Source organism: Bacillus rossius, chromosome 6 (assembly GCF_032445375.1).
Source record: "Bacillus rossius redtenbacheri isolate Brsri chromosome 6, Brsri_v3, whole genome shotgun sequence".
In the NCBI taxonomy this organism is placed as follows: domain Eukaryota; kingdom Metazoa; phylum Arthropoda; class Insecta; order Phasmatodea; family Bacillidae; genus Bacillus; species Bacillus rossius.
Window position 1 is genome coordinate 20,162,049 of NC_086334.1, and position 22,006 is coordinate 20,184,054.

The window sequence follows — 22,006 nt, forward strand, 5'->3', positions numbered from 1 at the left end:
CCATCACACGGTTAGACACCGAGCTAGCCTGGCGCCCTCCCGGAACAGAAATCTCTAAGAAAGCCAGCCACCCCGCTAGGACCTGCGCCCGATTTCGAACACGAGACCGCGGCGGACGGCAAATGTAGTAAAAGGTGGGAGGGGGAAAAAGCGAGACAGTCTGCATCCTCTGCTGAATAACTCAGCGATCGTCTGGCAACAGGCCACGCAGATGTCTAGCTAGCAGGTAGTGCACACGAGCACAGGTGCAACCTCCACTGCCCTCAGAATCATATTTTAAACAAAAAATAAATTTTCAGCTGATAGCTGAAGTACTAGTTACATTATGTTTAAAATTTGGATAGTAAGATAATGCTTGAAACAAAAGTGTATTAATTTGGACTAAAAACAGCCTGGTAATGTTATGTATTGATGTCGTAATGCCGGAGGCCATCCGAGCCCGGTTTCAGCCCACTAGTATTGGCTCCCGCTGGTGGAACGCACCCCTAGCAAACCCATCCCAGGTCAAGCGCGGAGCTGTGACGCAAGTACTCATGTTACAATTTTGCCACAGAACGCCACCTAGCGCGAACAACCGTCAATTAATCGTTGAGCACACTCGTAAAACAATCCCATTTAATCAACACGTAATTCGAAAAGTGCATCGTAGCACACGAGTGCAAGCCCCCTCAGGGCACAGTAATTAACAAACACCCTTAAGTTTCATCACGGCCCAAGGGTTTAAATTAAGTGTAAGGTAAAGTGCTGAAGCAACATCCAGAACAAACCGCAAACATAAACAGAACCAGGGTGGTTTTTGAACATTTAATTGTGAGTCTTTCCATTGACTCATTTTTTCAAATAATAAAGTTTCAATGTTAGCAATTAAAACTTTAGTCAATGTTTAGAAATGAAATTATCACCGGAATAATTAATCACACAAGGGTCATGTACATTTAGTGAGTAAGTGATCAAATATTAAACAGAATAACGGTAATCTCTTTCTTGACTCGTGGCTTGGCGCGCGGCAGAACTGTTCCCCCCCCCCCCCCCCCTCAAGGGTCCAGAAAATCCCAAAAAACCCGCGCGTCGGCCAGCTCAGTAGTGATGGGCAGAACGGATCTTTTGGATCAGTTCCGTGAGATGATTCGTTCATCTCGGTCAATTCGTTCTTTTCTGTGTATGGTAGTGATGGGCAGAACGGATCTTTTGACCGTATCAGTTCTTTTGGATCAGTTCCGTGAGATGATTCGTTCATCTCGGTCAATTCGTTCTTTTCTGTGTATGGGATCTGGCTCTTTTATCAGGTGTCGTAACTCGTTCATCTTTTAGAGTATTACGTACGTGTTTTTGTATTTGAATTTGAACATTGCTTTCCGTAGCCAGTGAATCACAGTTGCGTATATGAAACAAGATTATTTATATTTTATTACTTTTTAAGTTACAAATATTAATATATAGGCTATTTACACTCTAGTGACAGTAAAGTGTTTACATGTAGACCAACACATTTAGAGAAAAAAGACAAAAATTTAATACTACTGCAATTCAGTATGAAGAGAAACAAATGAAGTACATTAATTAACCCAAAAATGGTAAGTGTGAACATTTGTAGTTACTTTCCCTGTTATTTTTTAATTCATACGGTTTTTTTTTGTTTCTTTAGTTTTTTATTTCCAAATTTGTGTATGTGAATGTGAAAAAGCAATTTTAAACCACTACTTAACAGTTGACATTTTCAGGTATAGATACTTTTCATGTTACCCTATTTTATTTGATCAGTTATCGTTTGCTCTTGTGAACATGCGCACACTGTGATTACTAATTCTTCAGACTCCTGACGTCATGAATCATTTTACGAACGAATCAGACTGGGCGCGTGACCGGTTCTCTCATCTCGTTCTCTCGTTCTCTCCGCGTTTTCGTTCTTCCGAATCTTTCAAGGTACCGGCTCTCAAAGAGCCGGTTCTTTACATCGCGAACGAATCGCAAGATTTCGTTCTCTCAAAGATTCGTTCTTTTTGAACGAATCGTTAACGAACGACCCATCACTACAGCTCAGGCAGTTCTGATCAGCTCGCGGCCTGGGGCGAAAGTATTCGTTACGTGGGGAGCCTTCAACTTGCAATTCTCTGATTCTTCACACTGGTAATTATAATCATGTATCAAACCTTCTTTAACGTCAACTCCCCACGCGACCCTGGGTCGGTTTTTACGGTGCAGGGATTAACCCGGCCGTCGTAATTTTCTGCCTTAAGGCCACGGGCCACAGGGCCGCCTTAAGGACAGCCATTATCCGGACCAGGCCGGCTCCAGGAGACAGCGCTTTAGTTAACACAGCCGAGAATACGTCTGCCGGCTTCAACCACATCCCCTCGGGATTAATTTAATGTGAATAATTCGCACACGCCTGTTATCTTTAATATACAGACGTGGCCTACTCAAGACGAACTGCCCTAGGGAGTGATATTCGTAACACAATCAAGAGTATAGTGTCGTGTAATTCCAAGTGTAATTCTCGTGTATCCATTTCTGTCCAAAGAACTAATCAAGTCTAGTGCCGTGTACAATCCATGTTCGTCGATAAATACGTGTAACCCACGTTCACAAGTGGAAATGAGTGTTTCTGTTGCGTAGATAGGCACCAGCCATCTATGCTGAATAGGAAGTGCCATCATGTTTCATTAGCATCTAGATTACATTATTAGGTAAATCCAAGCCACCCAGTCTAGGGAAGCACGCTGGGGCCGATCGACCCACACAAATGGTTAGAAGCACGAGGTAGCCTGGCGCCCTCCCGGAAAATGAAACCATAATTCACAACCAGCCCCTTAGACTCGCCATGGGAATCGAGCCTGAGACCCCGGCTGACGGCAGTATATATAAGATAACCAAGATTTTCTTCATACAATTTTTATGTACATATTGTTTTGTGTAATAGATATATGTATTTTATTGTAATATATTTTAATAACAAAGACTAGTTTTTTTCCTATATTTGTATGTATTTTAAATTTAAGTTAATAGTAATTATTCATTTTTGTACGTACATATGTATATATTAAACATTCTATGTCCTGGAGTATTCAACTACTATGGGCTCCGATCCACAGAACAAAAATAAAAAAATAAATAAAAAATAACACTTTTTCATTATCTCCAGTCCTTCAGTTCCATAGTTTGCCTAGAACTTGAATGTGGTGGAAATGTATGTCCTTCTAAATGCATTTTAAATAATTAAGAATATTAATATGCTTTAGTTTGTGTTTCAGCATAATGTTATTTCATAGCTGTACTTTAGTGGCCATGTATTTATTGGTCATGCACACACAGTTGCAGAATTAAACAATCATTAATGACTTAACTCAAAAATCCCTGCATTAACCCATCATTGGTTGTGTGTTACACTATTACACCATTGGTAAAGCGTAAAAATTTTTCTCACATTCACTTCTTCTGTTATAAAAGCATATTCGCGGATTAAGGCAAAGTGGCTGACATCTGGTGGTTTGATTTTGAATCACCGAAGACGGTATAAACAAAGGGAGCGTATGCTTGGTTTCAAGGAGCGTTAAAGGATGGCAAGATGTTTTGGATTCGTGGTTTGAGTAAATTTTTTTGAATTAAGCAGTGTATGAGATATGTTTTAAGTTCGGAAGATACAAGAAATTTGTGTAATGTATTGCTCAGTTCCGGACTGTAGAGTTTATTCAGGAAAAAATGTTTCAATGCATCGTTTTCCTAAGGACGCGAAGTTGAGAAGACGATGGGCGCATGTTTTAAGAATAGGCAAACCAGTAACCAACTATATGTATGTATGTCAACATCATTTTACGAAAGAGGATATCTTTTATAGAGGTAGGTAATTGTTGTTTTTCTTCTTACTTACTAGGCTCTTATCAATAGTGGGTACTATAAACAGCAATTTCACCAAAATGGTAAGGAATTCCTTATCTCCGCCTTTTGCAATAAATTCAGAAAGGTTTATATTAATAACTAAAATTTTTACAGAATTTTTTACTTTTGTTTTAAAGAAGAGGGGCAAAACTAAATAATTACCATACTACAGCTCGTAACCTATAATTCATACTCAAATCATAAAAATGAGATATTTAACTTGAATATAGGTACATATATAAAATAGAAAGTAGTTTTTAAATGATAATATCATCTAATCCAGGCCACCATAAAATGGCTATACATTTAAAAACTGTAAGCATTCATGACATTTTAAATATATTTTTTTAAAGACTCGTATAAAAGCGAACTTAAAACACTTAAGAATAATCTATATAGGAAATTTAATACTAAAGATGTTTATTAATTTTTAATTATTTTAATTTTTTGTAGGAACATGTTTTATTCTCAAGTATCTTCTCATTTCTCACAGGATACTAATAATTCTGTATTTTGAACTCCTTTTGCACTACATTGTAACCTGTTTTCCCAGCAAATCATTTTTCACACCAACACCACCTTCTACTGTGCTCTATTAGCACTTATCATAAGTCTTAAGGAAAAATATAAAATATAACCATTTCTGTTAAATCTTAAGTCATCATGTGGTTTGCACACGACCCGTCAAAATTCCTACACAAAAATCATACAACCCCACATTCCATCAAATGTTTTGCTTTTAATATTGCCGAACCTTCAATAAATGGGCGCTTGAAATCCCCCACATAGTTCATGATTTCGTGCATTTCAACTGCGGGTTCAAACATTTTATAATTATCACCTACAGACACACGATAACACAAATATCCATTACAAATCAACAATCTCAATGCCGTCTTTGCCCTCCATTTTGTTATATGCAGTGCTGCGCTCTAGAAGTGCTAAATCCGCGAATTTAAGTAAATAAAAGAATACCTATTGACCACTTGTTATTTGTACTGTAATTATTGTGTGCTTGAAAATTATTTTGTGATACATTAACATTAACATAAGTGTTAAAAAGCAACAAAGCGTATATTAATATTAGTAATTTGCTTTTAACTTTTCAGAATTGTGCCTAAGAATTTATTTAATCCCTTAAAAAAATTAGATTGTACAAACTAGTTAAGTATGATTATATGTCATGTTTTTAAGCCACACAGAATTTTTGTGTTTGTTGGTTGGGCATATAGGTATAAGTAGAAACTTCTAGGCAGATGAGCGCACACATGATGTGAACACTTTTGTAATTTTTCAGTTTTTTCCTCTAAGAGAGATTTTAACAACTCTAATTTAAGGAAATATGTTACAGCACCACTGCAAAAAAAAACTAACTAAACTCAATCTGCAGTGTTGCAGTGATAATATTCATAACTGTTTTCTCAAGTTTTACAAACAGGGCTGGTCATCAAATGAGAAATGTTCTCACAACTATGGACACAGATCTCTATGAAGGTTAACAATGCATCATTCATCACAACCAATATGGTTTTTGGCCAATGAAAGTTGGAAACTCAGCTATACGAGAGCACAGGGTTGCTCTGAATAGTTTACAACAAAAAAAAAATTAAATGTAAGATAAATGCTCATAGCATGACCAATTATTGGTTAAGTTGATAAGTGATCAAAAAATAAAATATTTTCACTGGTGTAGCACTCAAGTCTACAAAAGGCATCTAATACATATCTATTTGGAAGGAATCATAAAACAGAAAATGTCTTTGGTTTAAGACACTGAAAATAGTTACCTTGACACTTTATAAGGGAGTACAGTCAACTCTCAATTATCCGCGGTAATGAAAGGGGCCGAGGCCGCCGATAACCCAAAACGCCGGTTAATACACTTTAACCATTTTTTTACCACACAATGTAAACAAAAACGGTCAGTCCCCACCCCCCTTATCGTTTAAACGACCACGGCCGCGACGGAAGGCAATCTGAAGTACGGTATTATGTTACAGTGAATAATACTAGTAACTTATGTACTATTATGTGCCATTATACATACGTACAGTATTAGTATATCATTATATGAAATTGTACTTACTAATTTATGCACTTGTTCAATATCTTTGTAGTTATGTAAGAAAAAAATATAACAGATGCAATAAAACAAACGAACAAACTGTGTGGGGTAGATACATAATGCACTTTCACATCTCATTACTGTCAAATAAACATTACATAGACAATCATTTAACTTATGTTTGGTGCACACACTGTAATCTTCTGTTGACTTTCCGGCCGTTTGGAATAAGAAATGAGGTACAGTCGAGTGCATTTAAGTAAAATGCTTCAGGCGAAAAAATCTCGGCCTATTAGCCCACGTGTTTGTCTTGAGTTTGTTTATACATAACGTATGGTCGTATACATATGTCGGTATGTGCATATGAATATGTAATGTAAACAAGAATTGAGGAAAGATAGAATGTTAATTTATAGACATTTTAAAGCATTAAAAAACACGCAAAAATACTCACACATCTTAAACACGCAAAAATTCTTTAGGCTTACACAAATACAATAGGCAAATATGTAAACATAAATGCATGCACATAGGTGCAGTAGGAGTACATTCTACTGTATAGCTGTTATGTACTCTAAACAATACAGCTCCTTCGATTGAAAAAAATCTGTAATAGACTTTTGTTTTTGCGATGTGCTTTCTTTTCTTCTAATCGCGCTAGGTAAGTTTGTCTGACAATAGTGTATCATCTTCCTGCTCTAAATAATCCAGCAAATTATCAGCCCATTCCAGAGCTGCTGAGTGTGTAATACGCTTCTGTGGAATCAGGTCACCATCACTATCATCAGGAGCAATGTCATCTGTTCCTCCCGTGTGACCTTGGGCGCGTCGCACTATCTCTGTGTCGCTCAACATCTCGTAGCCTAGGCAGAGTACAGTCAAATTCAAACCATTCGGTGATGCAATCACTGTCAACATTCTCGCACCCTTCCATGCGATGTAAAGAAGCCGCTAACTTCTCTGCGGAAAATTCGTCATCAAACCCTGTGAAATCTTCAATTTCAATGTCAGAAAAATTTTCTTTCATGATTTAGTGATGGTTGTACACTTGATTAAGTTCCATGCTTTGAAATTTCATAAATATCATCCAGTACAGTTAACTTCTTCCAGAATGTCTTGAGATCAGCACCCTCGTTGATGTGTCGCCTAAGAAGACTGCCCCATGTACAGTTTCTTCATTGTTGTAATAACCCCTTGATCCATGGGTTGAATGAGAGACGTCACATTAGGTGGCATATATTTAACGAATATTTGCCCATTGTCTGATTTCAAAACTTCTGCACTAGGATGTGATGGCACATTGTCTAGTAGCAACACAGCTTTGAGTGGTAGGCCTTTTGATTGTAAGTGCTCCCGCACTTGTGGCACAAAACTGTGATCAAACCAAGTTTTAAAAATTTGACGATCCATCCATGGTTAAAATATGAGATAGGCAAATTTGTTTTCTCAGTCCCTTTGAAAGAGCATGTTTTTTTTTGCCTTGCCACAGAGTTTTACTTTGTGAGCGCCGGTAGCATTTGCACAACACATGGCCGTCAATCGTTCTTTGCTGGACTTGTGGCCCGGTGCACTACGCTCTGCTTCAAAAGCTAATGTCCCGGAAGGAAGGCATTTCCAATACAAACCAGTCTCGTCTGCATTATAGATTTGTTCAGGCTGTAAATTTTCCGTTTTAATAAATTCTTCAAATTCTTTACAAAAATCATTTGCTGCTGATGTATCAGCACTTAACTTCTCACCCTGAATCGCAATTTCTCGTATGCCGTGGCGCTGTTTAAACCTGGTTAACCAACCCGAGGAAGCATTGAATTCTCCCTCCATCCCAAGATCTTCAAAAAACTTCTTTGCTTGTTCTGCACAAATTACACTGGACACTTGAGTACCTTCGGCTCTTTTCTGACTAAACCATTCAAACACAGCTTTAGCGAGTTCTTCGTACGTTGCTGTTTTCAAAGTTTTCCTCTTCTTCATTGCACTCATAGAGTCTGAAGCACTTGCACAGGCAATTATGTTAGCTTTTTTACTTCGCAAATCCCGTATTGTAGATTCCCCAATACTGTACATCTTTGAAAGCTGGCTAACCGAAGTACCAGCTTCCAGTTTATTTCACACCTGCAGTTTTTGTTAAATTGTTAAAAACAACTCGTTTACGTTTGGAAGTAGACATCTTGCACGCACGAGTGATGAAACTCAATATTGACTGCGACTGTACAGCTGACAAGACAGCGCTGCGCCAGCCAGATGACTCAAGGGAGAGGGGTAGGAATCTGAGCGCGTAAACAAAACAGGTGCAGACCTTTTTTTATCTCTGTCATCCAACAGCGTTGCCACACCGCGCGCCACAGCAGTCTGCACGACCAAAAGTTACTATCTGTTTAAAATTATTCTTTTAAAAAAAAAAAAAAAAACGCCGGTTAAGCCGCAAATCGGATAATCGGGAGTTGACTGTATTTGGATTTGCCTATAAATTTTAAATCTATACATGAAAAGAGTATCTTAGTGAGAAATGGTTGGGTGCTGAAGATGATCTTGGAGCAAGCAGCATCATCATTGTAAGTCTCTGTAGGAATATCCCTCGAGGCTGCAACTACAAAGTGTATTTTGATAACTTCTACACATAGTGTCTTTGGTTACTTGACTTGCAAAACGTGGCATACAATTACTTGGCATAGTTAGGAGGAATAGGATATCAAACGGCAAACTCTCAACTGATGAGGTCATGAAGAAAAAAGAAAGAAGAAAGAGGAGCTGCATTTAAATATGTAGCTCAGGTGGATGGTGTACGTGTTTCTAACACACAGTGGAAGGATAACAAATGTATCATGTTACTTTCACTGTACATTGGAAAAGAACCAGTAAATGTTCAAATAAAAAATGGCATGTTTTAAATTTTTGTGTGTAAAAAGGGTTAAATAATATATTTGAACAAAAACAGTTACATTTCATCTGTATAATACAATACATAATTAATTTTTACATTTGTACAGATCACAACAAACTTAAAATATAATCAAAAGCAAAGAAAATAACTATAACATTCAAAAGATATTTTTTATAGGAATATAACAAACTGACTAATATCTTCTAAAATAAAATGAAGAATAACCCAGAAGCATTCATTACATCAATTCAGTACACATACTTTAACTTTTCAGAAGAAACTGTAATTAGCATTTTTGTTTTGAAAGAGATAAAACATTTGACTTCAAAGCTATATACGCACAGATAAAACTAAAACAGTAGTCACATAAAGTACCAATAACTGGAAAAATAGGTTTCGGAATATTTTATGCATAATTTCTTTTTTGCAAAGGCCTTAGTCTTGAGCTATTCACAAATTCCTATATACATACTAAGTAAGTTCATTCTGTGTTACATTTTCCAAATGTAACACAAATTGTTTTACAAAATTAAGCCAGTTAACTTTCCAAAGTACAAACCACCACTTACTGTCAAATAAATTCAGCTGAAACTGCTTTGAGTGCAGCATTGAGAAATTTGAACGAGTTTGCTAAACCAGTCACGATGCCAAAACTCTTACCGGCTTCCAATGAGATTAGCAACAAACATTTGTAATGAATCTGTAGCAGCACTGGTCGTTCAAAAACTGTGCCATGCTTAAAGAATACTTTCTTTCAATGCATTAGCCCTTTGATTTATTTTCTTATCTCCGTTGCGACAAAGCTCACAAAATTTCTTTTTGATTCTGCTCCACTGCGACGTTTCAAGGTCGCAGCACAACCAACGGTCGAACCTCGTCGGAGGACTCTTCAGAGCCCCGCAGAAACACACTCGGCCGCGCGTGACGCAGCCTCGGACGTAACACACGCTACACGGGAAGGACACGTTGGTTACAGGACAATGTGGGTTGTGTCCGGTGCATCTGCCTCGGTGGCTACGAACATGTACTGTGGTTGGTTGTCCTCTATCACCATCTCCGTCGAGTTGTCCCCATCACTGATCACCACCTGCAACAGAATTTCCTCAAAATCCAATGTTGTTTAGTAGAACTCACAACAGTTAATGAGGAAAGATGTTTTAGTATACTGTACACATTGGTAAGAAATCATCAATATCCAAATATAGGCTGCAAGTGAAGTCATTTACTATTCTAATGACGTAGGCATCTCCTCACACAACCCACCGCCCGCAAGGGTTCAACGAGGTCAATTCAGTAATGACAACCACTGAATTCCCGGTAACACTGCCACATACCACATTTCCAGCTTCATGGTGACTAATATGTAATGTCTAGGGACAAGATTATATGGTGAATAGCGATAAACAAAAACTCAATTAACATCATTAAAAAAAAGTAATCTTTCAATGTTTTAAATTCAAGGAATGTCAATTCTGAACAAAAATTGTATGAAAGTGCTCGGATCAGAAAAATTAATGTAACTTTTTTTACTGTGCATCTTTTATTGAATCACTTTTAAACCAAAAATGATCACTTATTTATTTTTATTGTACTGAATACATCTTTTTTTACCAATTTACTACAAATCATTTTATCATAAAAAAAATGCAGCATATGAATTTTACAACAATTTTTATGGAATAAGTATTACAAAACAGCTTTTATAAATATAAAAACAATAACACCAAAATCTTCTGTTTTAAAAACAAAATTGGACTAGAAATAAAACCATAAAATCATCTCTCTAGTAACGGTTAATGGAGTAATGGTACATGGCATAGGCAAGTAGGCTTCTCACCAACATGAGGACTTACTTGTTTCTCTTCATTGTATATATGTTCCGTGTCTGTAATGGCATCTGTGACATCTTCTCCACCAGATATCACTATTCTCTTGTCTTCTTCTGTCACCTTCAGGAATAAACAGTAAAATAATCAGCGACTTTCACATCAACATGCCATGGACAGAACAACACACAGAATTATGAAAATCAGTTTAAAGGATAAGCAGTAGAAAAGAACAGCAGCCATTTTTGATTGAGTAATTTTGAAACATTTATTTTTGTTTAATTTACTATTGAAAACTTGGCTTAATTAGGAATTTCGTAGATAAATATTTACTGATATGTTGGAAGATGTTTGTGATTACTGAATTCAGTATTTTCAACTATGTTGTGGCAATGCAAGACCCCTGCTCACCACAGTTTGTAGAGTATTCTTGTGATTTTATATTTTTCAGTAATGCAGTACATCAAATGATTATATGGTCCAAGAACATTGTACTGACCTAGTTTTACATACTTGCATTTTGTCATTCCGAATATTCTTGTGATTAATTTTGGTTTTAGAAATTTTATTTAGAAAAGCTTTTTAACTATGTTTTAGCTGGTTTTCCCTTAGTTTGCTGGGTTAGTATTTGTGTAAACGTCTTCTCAGTATTTATTCACGATAATCTTGTTTTATGCCTGTGTTTTACATTCAGATTTATTAGGGAATTTATGCTGGGAAAATTGGCAGATGTTCACTCCCATGGGCGACTGTAATTTGATCACATTTTTATGCCAACCAATCAAAAAGAATTTTGGGATTTTTCATGTTTTATTTTTTCCATAAAAGCCTGATTGAAAAGGAAAGAAATTTGTATACTGTTGTGTCCTTGAACAAAGTTGTGTTGTGATTGGTCAGTGAAGTCATGCATCTGCCTATTCCCTGCATGGTGATGCAGTTGCGAGTAGCCTTGTCAGTTAGTCGTTGTTCGAGTGCTTCGTCGAGAGGTTGCGCCATTCAGCCGCTTAAGAAATATTTTTTGGCTATTGTAAGGGCTGATAATTTCACATCTGGGAGTAGTGCCGCTACTAAGGTTTAACATTCATCTTTCTTCATCTTTTGAGCTAATTTGAATTATAAATTAGCCCCCAGACGTGCAACGCAGGCCCAGGTGGTCCGCTGGTAGTTTCCGTTGTATTCAGTACCTAACAAACAAAGAAGTTGCTAGGGATATTAATTTGTGAAGGCACAGGACTGTGAGTAGTCATCTGTTAAAAGTGAGAGAATTTTGTTGAACCGCCAAAAAATTTTCAAACTAAAAATGTAAACGGTTTAAGACAATTCATTGAAGAGTTTTTTTTTTTCATTTTCTTGCATTTTACACAACACTATTATTGTTCAACACAAGGTTTATCCAGTTCAATTTTTTCTCATTTTCAATTTACTGTATTGCACAACAGTTATTTTTGGACTCCTATGAATTGTAAATTGGAAGGAAAGATTGGCACGAAGAAGGACATTGAGCACGTGGATTAATAAATGACTTACGATGATGGTTTGCAAAAAACAAAAGTATCACTGTATTTTTATATTTGATACGAAAAATATTTAGTATTTGTAAATAGTTCGATAGTGAATACACATTTTATTTATTTTTTCCAAATTCAAAGAAAAATTCTAAGAAACATAATATTTTGATTAAAATTAGCAGTATTGTAATAAAAAGACAGTGACAACAAGTAAAATTTAAATTTTAAACTATGTCAACCCCAGGAAGAAATTTAAAACATTCAATGAATCAAATATTATTGCTCTTTGCTAGTAAAAATATGCTGGTTTAACAGTTTGATTTCAAATAACAGTTTCTTGCATTAATACATAAAATGTGATATGCCACATTAAAGTAATTACACCATCTTGTGATATACGTAAAATATTCATAAAAATTAAAAAATAAAAACTATAACAATATTGGTCAACATATAAAATCATAAAATCTTGCATTTAATTGTAAATTAAATACATTCTCTCTCTCATTTATTAATTAGATCAAATTCATAGATCTATAGCTAATCAGATAAGTGGAAAATCCCAACAGACTTTTCTATGAATAAATAATTTACTTTGGTATTCCTATTTAAAAAAAATATTATGATACAATATCAACTTTCTACTACCATAAAAGAATCAACTTTAATTCTGCTCACGATCCTAGCAAAATTAATGAAATCAACAGAACATCCCAACACTATAATTTAACTTATACGTATTTAATGAGTAAAATATCTTGAACTTCTTTCATATCATATATAAAAAATTTGATTTAATGGTTCAGTATAAATTTCCTACTATGTATTAACACTTTCTTCAATCCTACAATTATTTCTCAAATGTAAGAAGTTAAAATGTTTTTTTTTTTATAAAGGGAACCACAAAGAAAATAACAATTAAGAGACTGCACTAGCTAATCATAAATATAGAATTTTTAGTGTCTTACCATAAACCCAGCAGAACGCATGACGTCAACCAAACCATTCAAACTGAGGTCATTCACTGATGAGTTACCATCATTATAAGTTTCCTGAAAAACACCATTATGTCCATTACATGTGCTGCATAAACATCAAAATTTCTTTATATCTGCTTATCAATCCTTATTTCAACTATAAATTGAGTATATTAGTTACACTAAAATGAAAAGTCTTTAATACTGCATTCTATGGATAAGCACATTTGGTACCCAGAACAAATCAAGCTACTCAATTCAGATTTTCCGGGTTGATTCTGTCTCTTGACCTAGACCACCCACTCGCATTACTGCAGTGCCAGCATTTCTAGTTAACTCAGAGTTTATCGTTACTGACAGTTTTAATTTCAGTACAGTGTTTCCTGTTTTCTAGCCGGTTACATTTCACATTTGGTATTCCTGTTGAAACTATAATCCTGCTTGGTCATGGTCCCGAATGTGCAGGAGAAAACACCTTTCACTGTGTAATATTTATGCCCAAAACACTAAATGATTTTTTTTTTTGCTTCTGAATATCGTAGATTCTAGACCCTTTTATGGATTGGCGTAGTGCTTAAGTTCTAAACCATGTTGTGTGCATTCTTAAACCATTCTCACTTTGGCCATTTTAACTATGTAATTATCAAGGACTTTGTGAAACTGCAGGTTCTTATGACATGACGCTTCTAACCTTTTAGGTAATGCATGCATTTTTCTGGAATATCTGAATCAAAAATTATTTACTACGTGGAATTGTTTACTCTTGGAATAAGAACAACTTTGTATTACATAATAACCTTTCTTTTGTATTAAACAAATTACGTAATTAGCACAATAATGCCTATGTAATATTTAGGGACTGTGAAAACAATTTCTATTAATGAGAGTTTTTTATTAACTGGGTTCTTAATAATGAGGCTTCACTACTATTTACGATAATTATGCACGATGCAGAAGGCACACTTACAATGGAAATAACCTGTCCTGGGTCCTTTATTACTGCTGCAATCTCCTCCTGAGACAGCACCTGGTACGAGCCGTCATCTCCTGTTCTGATGAACTGGAACTCCCCGGTGGACGCAAGGTCCAGCAAGTCTGCCACTGAGCCAGCCAACAAAACCAAACACTGAACATCTACAAATTCATCCACACTGGCACCAATAAAAACTATGTAGTTCAGATGCAAAAAATACAGCAGGAACCTATATGTTTGCACTTGGTCCTTAGAATTTAAGATATCTGATGTAGAGACAGGTGTTTTCGGTGAAAAAATTTGCACAATTTCGTTACTTTTTACAAGATGATTTCAATATATTTTTCGCTATTTTATCAGAAGTTTCGTCAAAAATTTCGTTGATTTTAAAACTGCAATATGAGGTTTATAAATATAAGTTCTACGTGAATGTGTTTAATATGTCATTTATGAGTAGAACTACACAGTTTTTCTGCATTGTTCAGGTTTCAAAAAATGCATATATTTGCTAGGCCTAAACATGTTACAAAGCACAGTACTAAAAACTGTTTTAAAAAATTTACTGACAAAAAAAAAGCTCAAGTCCTAACCTAAAAACAAATAAGTTACGTCTATTTTTACCTGTGGCTAGGTTATATCAACTTTTTCCAATAAGTGCTGTAAAAAAACCGACTCGCAGCTATATGAATATTTCAAGAGTAGGTAGGCCTAACAAAATTTATTATCGTAACGTTCTGTTTATCTGCTTAAGAATGCACAAAACTGTTAAAATATTGTACGCTTTAGCACCTACGTGCAATGTAGGCCTACTTGTGCATCCATTGACGAAGTTTCGGGTTATCCAGTTTTTCAATCGGGAAGTTCGCTTCGATAAAAGCTCAAGTTGTTGACATAATTAACTCATTCTTGTCAAATTTTTATTTTTTTTTGCTATAAAAAGGCTGATTCCAGCGAAACTTGCCTTTTTGCACCGGATTGTTGACTTTCCTTGTTTTTGTTATGCGAGGCACTGTTTTTTATGTGTTTCAAGCACGTGTCTTTCCGTTGTCACTCTATTCGAACGTTGCAGTACTTGCACATAAGAATATTTTGCACTTTGTCAAAGACATAGAATCCTTTGCTCGCAAACTCCGCCGCCCTGTCAAATACTGTCACAACCATTTTAAAATCAACGTTTACAAAAAGAAACAGAGCAAAAACATTTGATTACATCCACGCCATTTTAACAAACTTTGGCGAGTGGCGACTCTGGCGAGGCGATAGCGCAACACGAATACGACTTCCTAGACTATCGAAAGTCGTTAACAATGGATTATAATCGACTGCTGTTATTGAGTCATCAAAATACGGACGTTTAGCTATGGTTTAGCTATTTTCAGTGTGTTTTTCTTAATTTTTTTCGTGATTTCTCTAAGTAATTGATAATTTCGCGTTTTTAAGTTTATGTATATTAATTTCGTTAATATTTCGCGATTTCGCGCATCACGAAAAACACCTGTCTCTACTGATGAGGAAGTGGGAATACCGGGTTTAAATCAAGGATTGGGTGATCAAATCCTCAAAAAACCACAAAGTCTTTAATATTCAAAGATTTTGTATTAAGAGGAAAAAGAGTTTAAGAAAAATATTTGAGGAAATGAAATCCCAAAATTCAACTAGCAATTGTGTAGTTAACAAGGACTACATTACCAAAAAAAATTATTGTATTTACCATCAGCTACAATGCCCTAAGAATGTTTGTTTAGATTCAAGGAATGGTTTGTATCATAAATGTACATATGCCTTTTTTTAAATGGGTATTTAATTCACATATTCTTCAAAACTTTTATTTCTGTTTCTTTTTTGCTCATATATTATTTTATTCTTGATTCTTGAGGTCTAGATTAAAATTCAAGGGGTAGATTCAAGGTACTATTTACCGTATTTACTCGTGTATAGGGTGCACCACGATTTTTGCAACATTCCAAAGAAAAAAATAATTTTTTTTCCCCCCATAAATAAATTTTACTAACATTTTGTGGTACCTGTTGAGTAATTACTTATGAAACAAATGATTATTTAAAATGATGTGTGGTGATGTGTCAGGAAAATACTTAAATTAAATACTCTTCCACCTGAAAGCAAAACTTTTGTGGCATACTGTACCATCTGAAACGACCGAGCAAGCAAAACTCTGCTGTGTGGACGGAAGATAATGAAGCGCAATATCGTCACAACTGGTAAGATGGCATGAGGAAGGGAGGGAGGCAGGCAGGAACGGGACTACGACCATCAAGTAACCTTGACAGTTGACAGGACTTAACACCACTACTCCCGCCGCCACCGTTGCTAAGCTGGCGCGGAGGACTAGATGACTCACCTCGCGCGCGCACGTGTGTGTGTATGTGTGTGTGTGAGAGTGTGTGTGTACGAGACCAGGTTGTGTGTGTGTGAGTGTATGTGTTTGTGTGTGTTAGTGTGAAAGAGAGGCCTTGCTTGTGCGTATGTGTGGGGTCACCCATCACCCGGCAGTTAACTACTACCACTCCTCCTCCCCGCCTCTACCCCTCAACTTTTTTCCGTGTATAGCGCGCATCCTTGATTTTTTTCCTTTACTTGAGGGAAAAAAGGGCGCGCTATACACGAGTATATACGGTATGGTTCAAATTTGAGATTAGGTTTCGAGAAAATTGATTTGACCTATCAATATATGTAAATGAAATGCTTCTCAAATGAGGGGCAATGACGGTGGCTGGGAATTTGCAGTCATTGCCACCGGAATACAGCAGCAGAGCGATAGGCAGACTAGGCAGTGGTTCCATCTGCCGTTGCTTTGCACAGCATGGGCCTGACGGGAAAACAGTCCCAAACCCAGGACCTGTGGCTTACTGGTACGAACAGCGAGAGAGGGGGATGGGGGGTTGCTTATTAATTCGATGGATAACTGATACACAAGAAGGTCACAAAGAAAGAAAACAAATAATGGTAAAATCAGTACAGGAGAGCAAACTAGGGCAGAGGGGCCCATCAAATCACTTGTAGGTGGGAAATAGCATTGAATGATAACATTAACAGTAAGTTGGAGCATTGCTATGTTTAAACTTTACATTTTTTAATCTTAATTAGCTAAGTACAATAATTTTTTTTTAAAATTGTCCTTAAGAATTATCTCCTGTTTAGTTATTTTCAAAATTGTAGCTTTATTTAAGACTGTTGCTCAGGCGAGTCGGGAATGTTTTGAGTGTATTTAATGTGCACACACAAAATCAACGTTCTAGTGTATCTGCTGCAATCAGCTCCATTATATATTTGTCTCTTAAGTAAAATGACTGCTGTATTTTGAAATCATTATAGTGGGCAGTAATGATTAGGGAAAAGAACAAGATTATATTCTACATTGCAATAAAACAGACATGCAGTTAACACACCATACAGCACCCAAATGCAAGTTATATCATGGAATGATGTAGCATTTAACCAAAACTTAATGGCAATCACAAAAAAAGTAATCTTTTAATGTTTGAAATTCAATGAAGGTCATGATTTTTAGGCAGAAAATGGTACCAAGGTACATGGATATTGGTTTAATTGTTTAATGTGTTTATTATTGTGAATCTCTTACTGAATCACTTATAATACCACAAATTCACTAATTTATTATTATTTTTCTGAATGTATCTGTTTAAAACCAATTATTACAAATAATTTAATTGTAAATATGCAGTATATAAATTTAACCACTATTTTAATGGATTAACAGCTTTTACAAAAAAAAAAAAACATAAATTCTTGTGTGTAGTAAAGATGAAGTGAGAACAGCTGAAAACAGGTGTACCGCAATGAACCTCAACCGTGAGACTGTCGCCTCACCTCCTTCTGCCTCGGTGTCACTATACAGCCTCTCCCTGAGACCATCCGGGGAGCCTGTCTCTTCCTGGGATGAAGCTGCCGTGTTCTCTTCCCCCTCCTGCATGTCGTCCACAGCTATGTCGTTCACTTTCAGGACACACTCCAAGCCATCGCCGTCTGTCGCTACAGTCATAAGCCACACCTACATTATCCAAGTTCTTTACAGATACCCCGAAACCACCACACATACTTCATACACTATACTACATGTAACATTTACAATTACTGGCCACATTTTATGAATAAATAATTGAAACATTTTTTTCAAATATTTTTGAGGATGACAAGGTTTTTTTTTTTTTCCAAAATCTAATTTTAAAGCAAGATAATTGAAAATTGTGCATCACTTATTTACTACGTAAAAATCCACGTTAAATTTACTTGTAGCTAAACAGTGAATAAGTTAATAATTTGTGATATTAGCTTTTAAAAATGTAGCTAAAATAAGTCAGTACTATAAAAATATCATTAAAACTATGTCAAATAAACAAAGCAAGTATTTTTAAAAAAAACTTCTGATATTTTTTAAAGATTCCTCTGATACCTGTGAAATTCCTTACTATTGGCCATGAGCTGAACATGGGGCAGATATGATACCTGATTCAGGTATCAGAACAACCCTAATTGTAACATTAAAACTTTATAAGCCATTTAAGAGCATTTTCTGTCACACAAACCCAAGAATGACAAAGCCCCAGAATAGCTATAGTTAAAAAAGAAGCCAGTAAAACGAAACAAAATAACAGACATAGAAAACGACAGAGCAAGTAATCAAATGGATGAATAATGAGGGCAAAAAATTTAAATTGAAAGAAATTGAAGTCCCTGAAAAATCGCAACTGTTTTGTTGTAGGAAGCCTACTATGTTTTCAGAGGCGACTACCATGACTCCGTGACTAGTGAGGCCCATCAACGGGTCTTTACTACAGGGGCATCTGCAATATGAATTACTTGTCATTAAATTGTAGACCCCTATATTAGATTACCTAAAAGTTATTTACCTATTTCAATTTTAATAATAATATCAAAATTTTGTAAGAAAAATTAGCAAAACTCTTATCAAATTATAAGTTCCAGGTACGCATCAAATTTTTTTTTAAATGTTGGGGGGACCCACGCTCCCTTGTTTCCGGGGCCTCGCAAAAGTAAATGGCCCTGCGAAGACACTGGCAACTACTGTATGTTTGCCTGTGCTGACATCTCGTAGTAAATATCTACTCTGGATGTTGGCTACAAACTTGGCTGTATTATTTCCAGAGTAGCTCTGCACTAGTCACTGTTCAAGTTTTGATGTAACATCTTTTTCCCAGTATTTTGCATTCAAATATCTTAATATGGTTGATTGATTTTTTTGCATGCTACAATTTTTGTCAGTCTTCTTTGTAAAATGATTGTATAGTAATGAGTAGTTTTCCTGTTGTCAAGAATTTAATTTTTCGTAGCTTCATCAATGTCACTACTCCTTAGTTGTTTTCCATGTTCAGTTTTTACTTTTTTTTTTGTACAAAATTGATTTATGTTCTTTGTAAGTATAGTTTTTCTGTAATAAGCAAATGCTTTTTATTTATAGCTTATGACAAAAATTTACACTGAGAATCCCATTAGACTTAGAAAATTTTCAAATTATTTCAAAACAAAAAAAAAGTAAAGAACTGCAAGAAAAAATATTTGTAATCAGTTTTGAAATACAAAAAAAAAAAAATTGCAGCAAAATGTAAGGTTAATCCATTCTCAGCAGATTAAGGGTCAGAAGTGCAATCGGATGATATTACTTCTACAGGTTTTCCAGATTGTTAAGTGACGATTTATACCTGACCATTCAATTATGTTGGTCATGCAGTTTGGAATTGCAACCCAATATTCTTATAAACAAATTTAGAATTTGTTTACCGAATGAAATAAAATATAAAATTGGAAATACACCAATCCCTCGCATAGCACGTCTTCAATTAATGCGAATTCAGTTAGCACGATGTAAATTTTACTGCCCTAGTCTCGAATAGCACGTCTGTAAATTTCAGTTAGCACGAAATCGCCACAGGCTAAAAAAAATCTCGGAAACGACGCGACGTCAGGTATGGAATTCGAGGGGGGAAGAGTGGTTTGGAATGCGAGGGGAAAGAGATGCGCACGCAGATAAAGAAACACCGGGCCGTACTGTTGATGCCCGGCCGCAGACCAGGCCGTACCGTTGATGCCCGACCGCAGACCAGGCCGTGATGAATTGCGCAGCTGCAGTTGGAATAATGGCTTCCAAGCGAGAGGGTGATGCATCGTGTTCAACAAGTGTTAAGAAACGTAAAACTATTTGTCTTGAGACAAAACTTGAAGTTATACGGCGTGCTGAATGTAATGAAGGACATACGTATATTGGTCGTGCTTTAGGTTTAACAGAGTCAACTGTGCGGACAATTGTGCGAAATAAGGACTCTATAAAACGTCTGTGTAAGTCTGATGCTGTTGGTACTAGCGGAAATGTTTTTGATATTAGATATAGGAACCGAAATGAACACATGATTCACATGGAAAGATTGTTGAATGAGTGGTGCAGTGAAAAAAATCATGGGCCTGATAGGATTGGTGTGAATCAAGCTGTGATACGGGAGAAAGCACTTTTAATTTTTGAAAAGTTAAAAAGTAAATATCCGGACAGTAACGTCAGTTTTTCTGCCAGCAAAGGGTGGTTTGAAAAGTTTGTTGAAAGATACAATTTGCACTGCATAAAGAAGAAAGGCGAGGCCGCGAGTGCAGATTCAAAAGCAGCTGAAAACTTTCCAGATGTTCTTGAAGATATTATAACTGAAGGAGGATACAGTGCACAGCAAGTGTATAATGTTGATGAATCTGGAATTTATTGGAAAAAAATGCCAGACCGAACATACATCGCTAAGGATGAAAAAGCCGCACCAGGATTCAAAATATCAAAAGATCGCTTTACACTTTTACTGGGAAGCAATGCAGCTGGTGACCATAAATTAAAACCACTTTTAGTGTATCATTCGGAAAATCCGAGGGCACTGAAAGGATACGCCAAGAGTCATTTACCAGTGATATGGAAAGCTAATTGCAAAGGTTGGATGACTGCCGCCCTTTTCAGTGACTGGTTTCGCAACTTTTTCGTACCAGAAGTAACTGCATACAACAAGAGAGACAATCTGGATAGCAAAATGTTGTTAATTTTGGATAACACACCTGGTCATCCAACAGAAATAACTCATTTGTTTGAAAATGTAAAAGTGGTGTTTTTACCAAAGAACACAACATCGCTGTTGCAACCAATGAATCAGGGCGTTATTGCAACATTTAAAGCTTATTATCTTCGACGTACATTCCGCCAACTCATTGCGGCCACGGATGGGGATAATAAACAAACCACTAAAGAATTCTGGAAGTCATACAACATTAAAAATGCCATCGACAACATTGATGAGAGCTGGAAGGAAATATCGATGTCCTGCCTTCAAGGTGTGTGGAAAAAGTTGTGCCCTTTGTAATACTACGGTATTATCAGACTAACTGAAACTGTTTATTATTGTTTTACGTTCGAGGTTAATACCGCTTCCCGATGCTTTCAGCAGTGTTTTGTTTTGTTTCACGCATGGCGGCGCGCACAGCTCGGGCTGTGTCGTCATGACAACTGCTAAAATAAATAATCGCGCGGTGTTTGGAACAGCTTTAACGAGCCTATGCTGGATTAATATTGACATTTCATTGGCTTAATTAAAAAGGACGCTATCGTGTCGCGGCCGTGATTGGCCCTTTTCAATTAACAATTTAATTTCGGCAAGAGAGAAGAAAAAAAGAGTGGAAAAATGACGCCATTTAGTGCGTGTGGTAGTGTATTCCCTCGGGGAATATTTTATTCGTGGCGATGCTAATTTCGGCGTTTTTGGATTGGAAATTACGTCAAAATACTGGGCAATATTAATTGACGCCTTGTAATTGAATGCCGAAGAATCGCATTCAATTCACGTGAGTGACGACGCATTTTACGAACGACCTTAATCATCCA

At 36.2% G+C, this 22,006-nt stretch overlaps 1 protein-coding gene across 3 annotated transcripts in view; it reads right to left on the reverse strand.

Moving 5' to 3' along the window:
- Window positions 1-8,823: 8,823 nt before the first annotated feature.
- The window catches only part of LOC134532791 (zinc finger and BTB domain-containing protein 24-like), a 32,845-nt gene continuing 19,662 nt past the window's right edge, over window positions 8,824-22,006 (reverse strand). The window contains exons 14-18 of one of the 3 annotated variants that reach the window (XM_063369649.1): window positions 17,956-18,117; window positions 14,101-14,234; window positions 13,125-13,208; window positions 10,676-10,771; window positions 8,824-9,909 (exon numbers count right to left, since the gene is read on the reverse strand). In XM_063369649.1, the coding sequence (XP_063225719.1) occupies window positions 9,793-9,909; window positions 10,676-10,771; window positions 13,125-13,208; window positions 14,101-14,234; window positions 17,956-18,117 (593 nt within the window). In that variant the 3' untranslated portion in view covers window positions 8,824-9,792. Of the gene's footprint in view, window positions 9,925-10,675; window positions 10,772-13,124; window positions 13,209-14,100; window positions 14,235-17,955; window positions 18,118-22,006 lie in introns of all 3 variants that reach the window. The other 2 variants (XM_063369648.1, XM_063369650.1) reach the window with 2 other exon arrangements.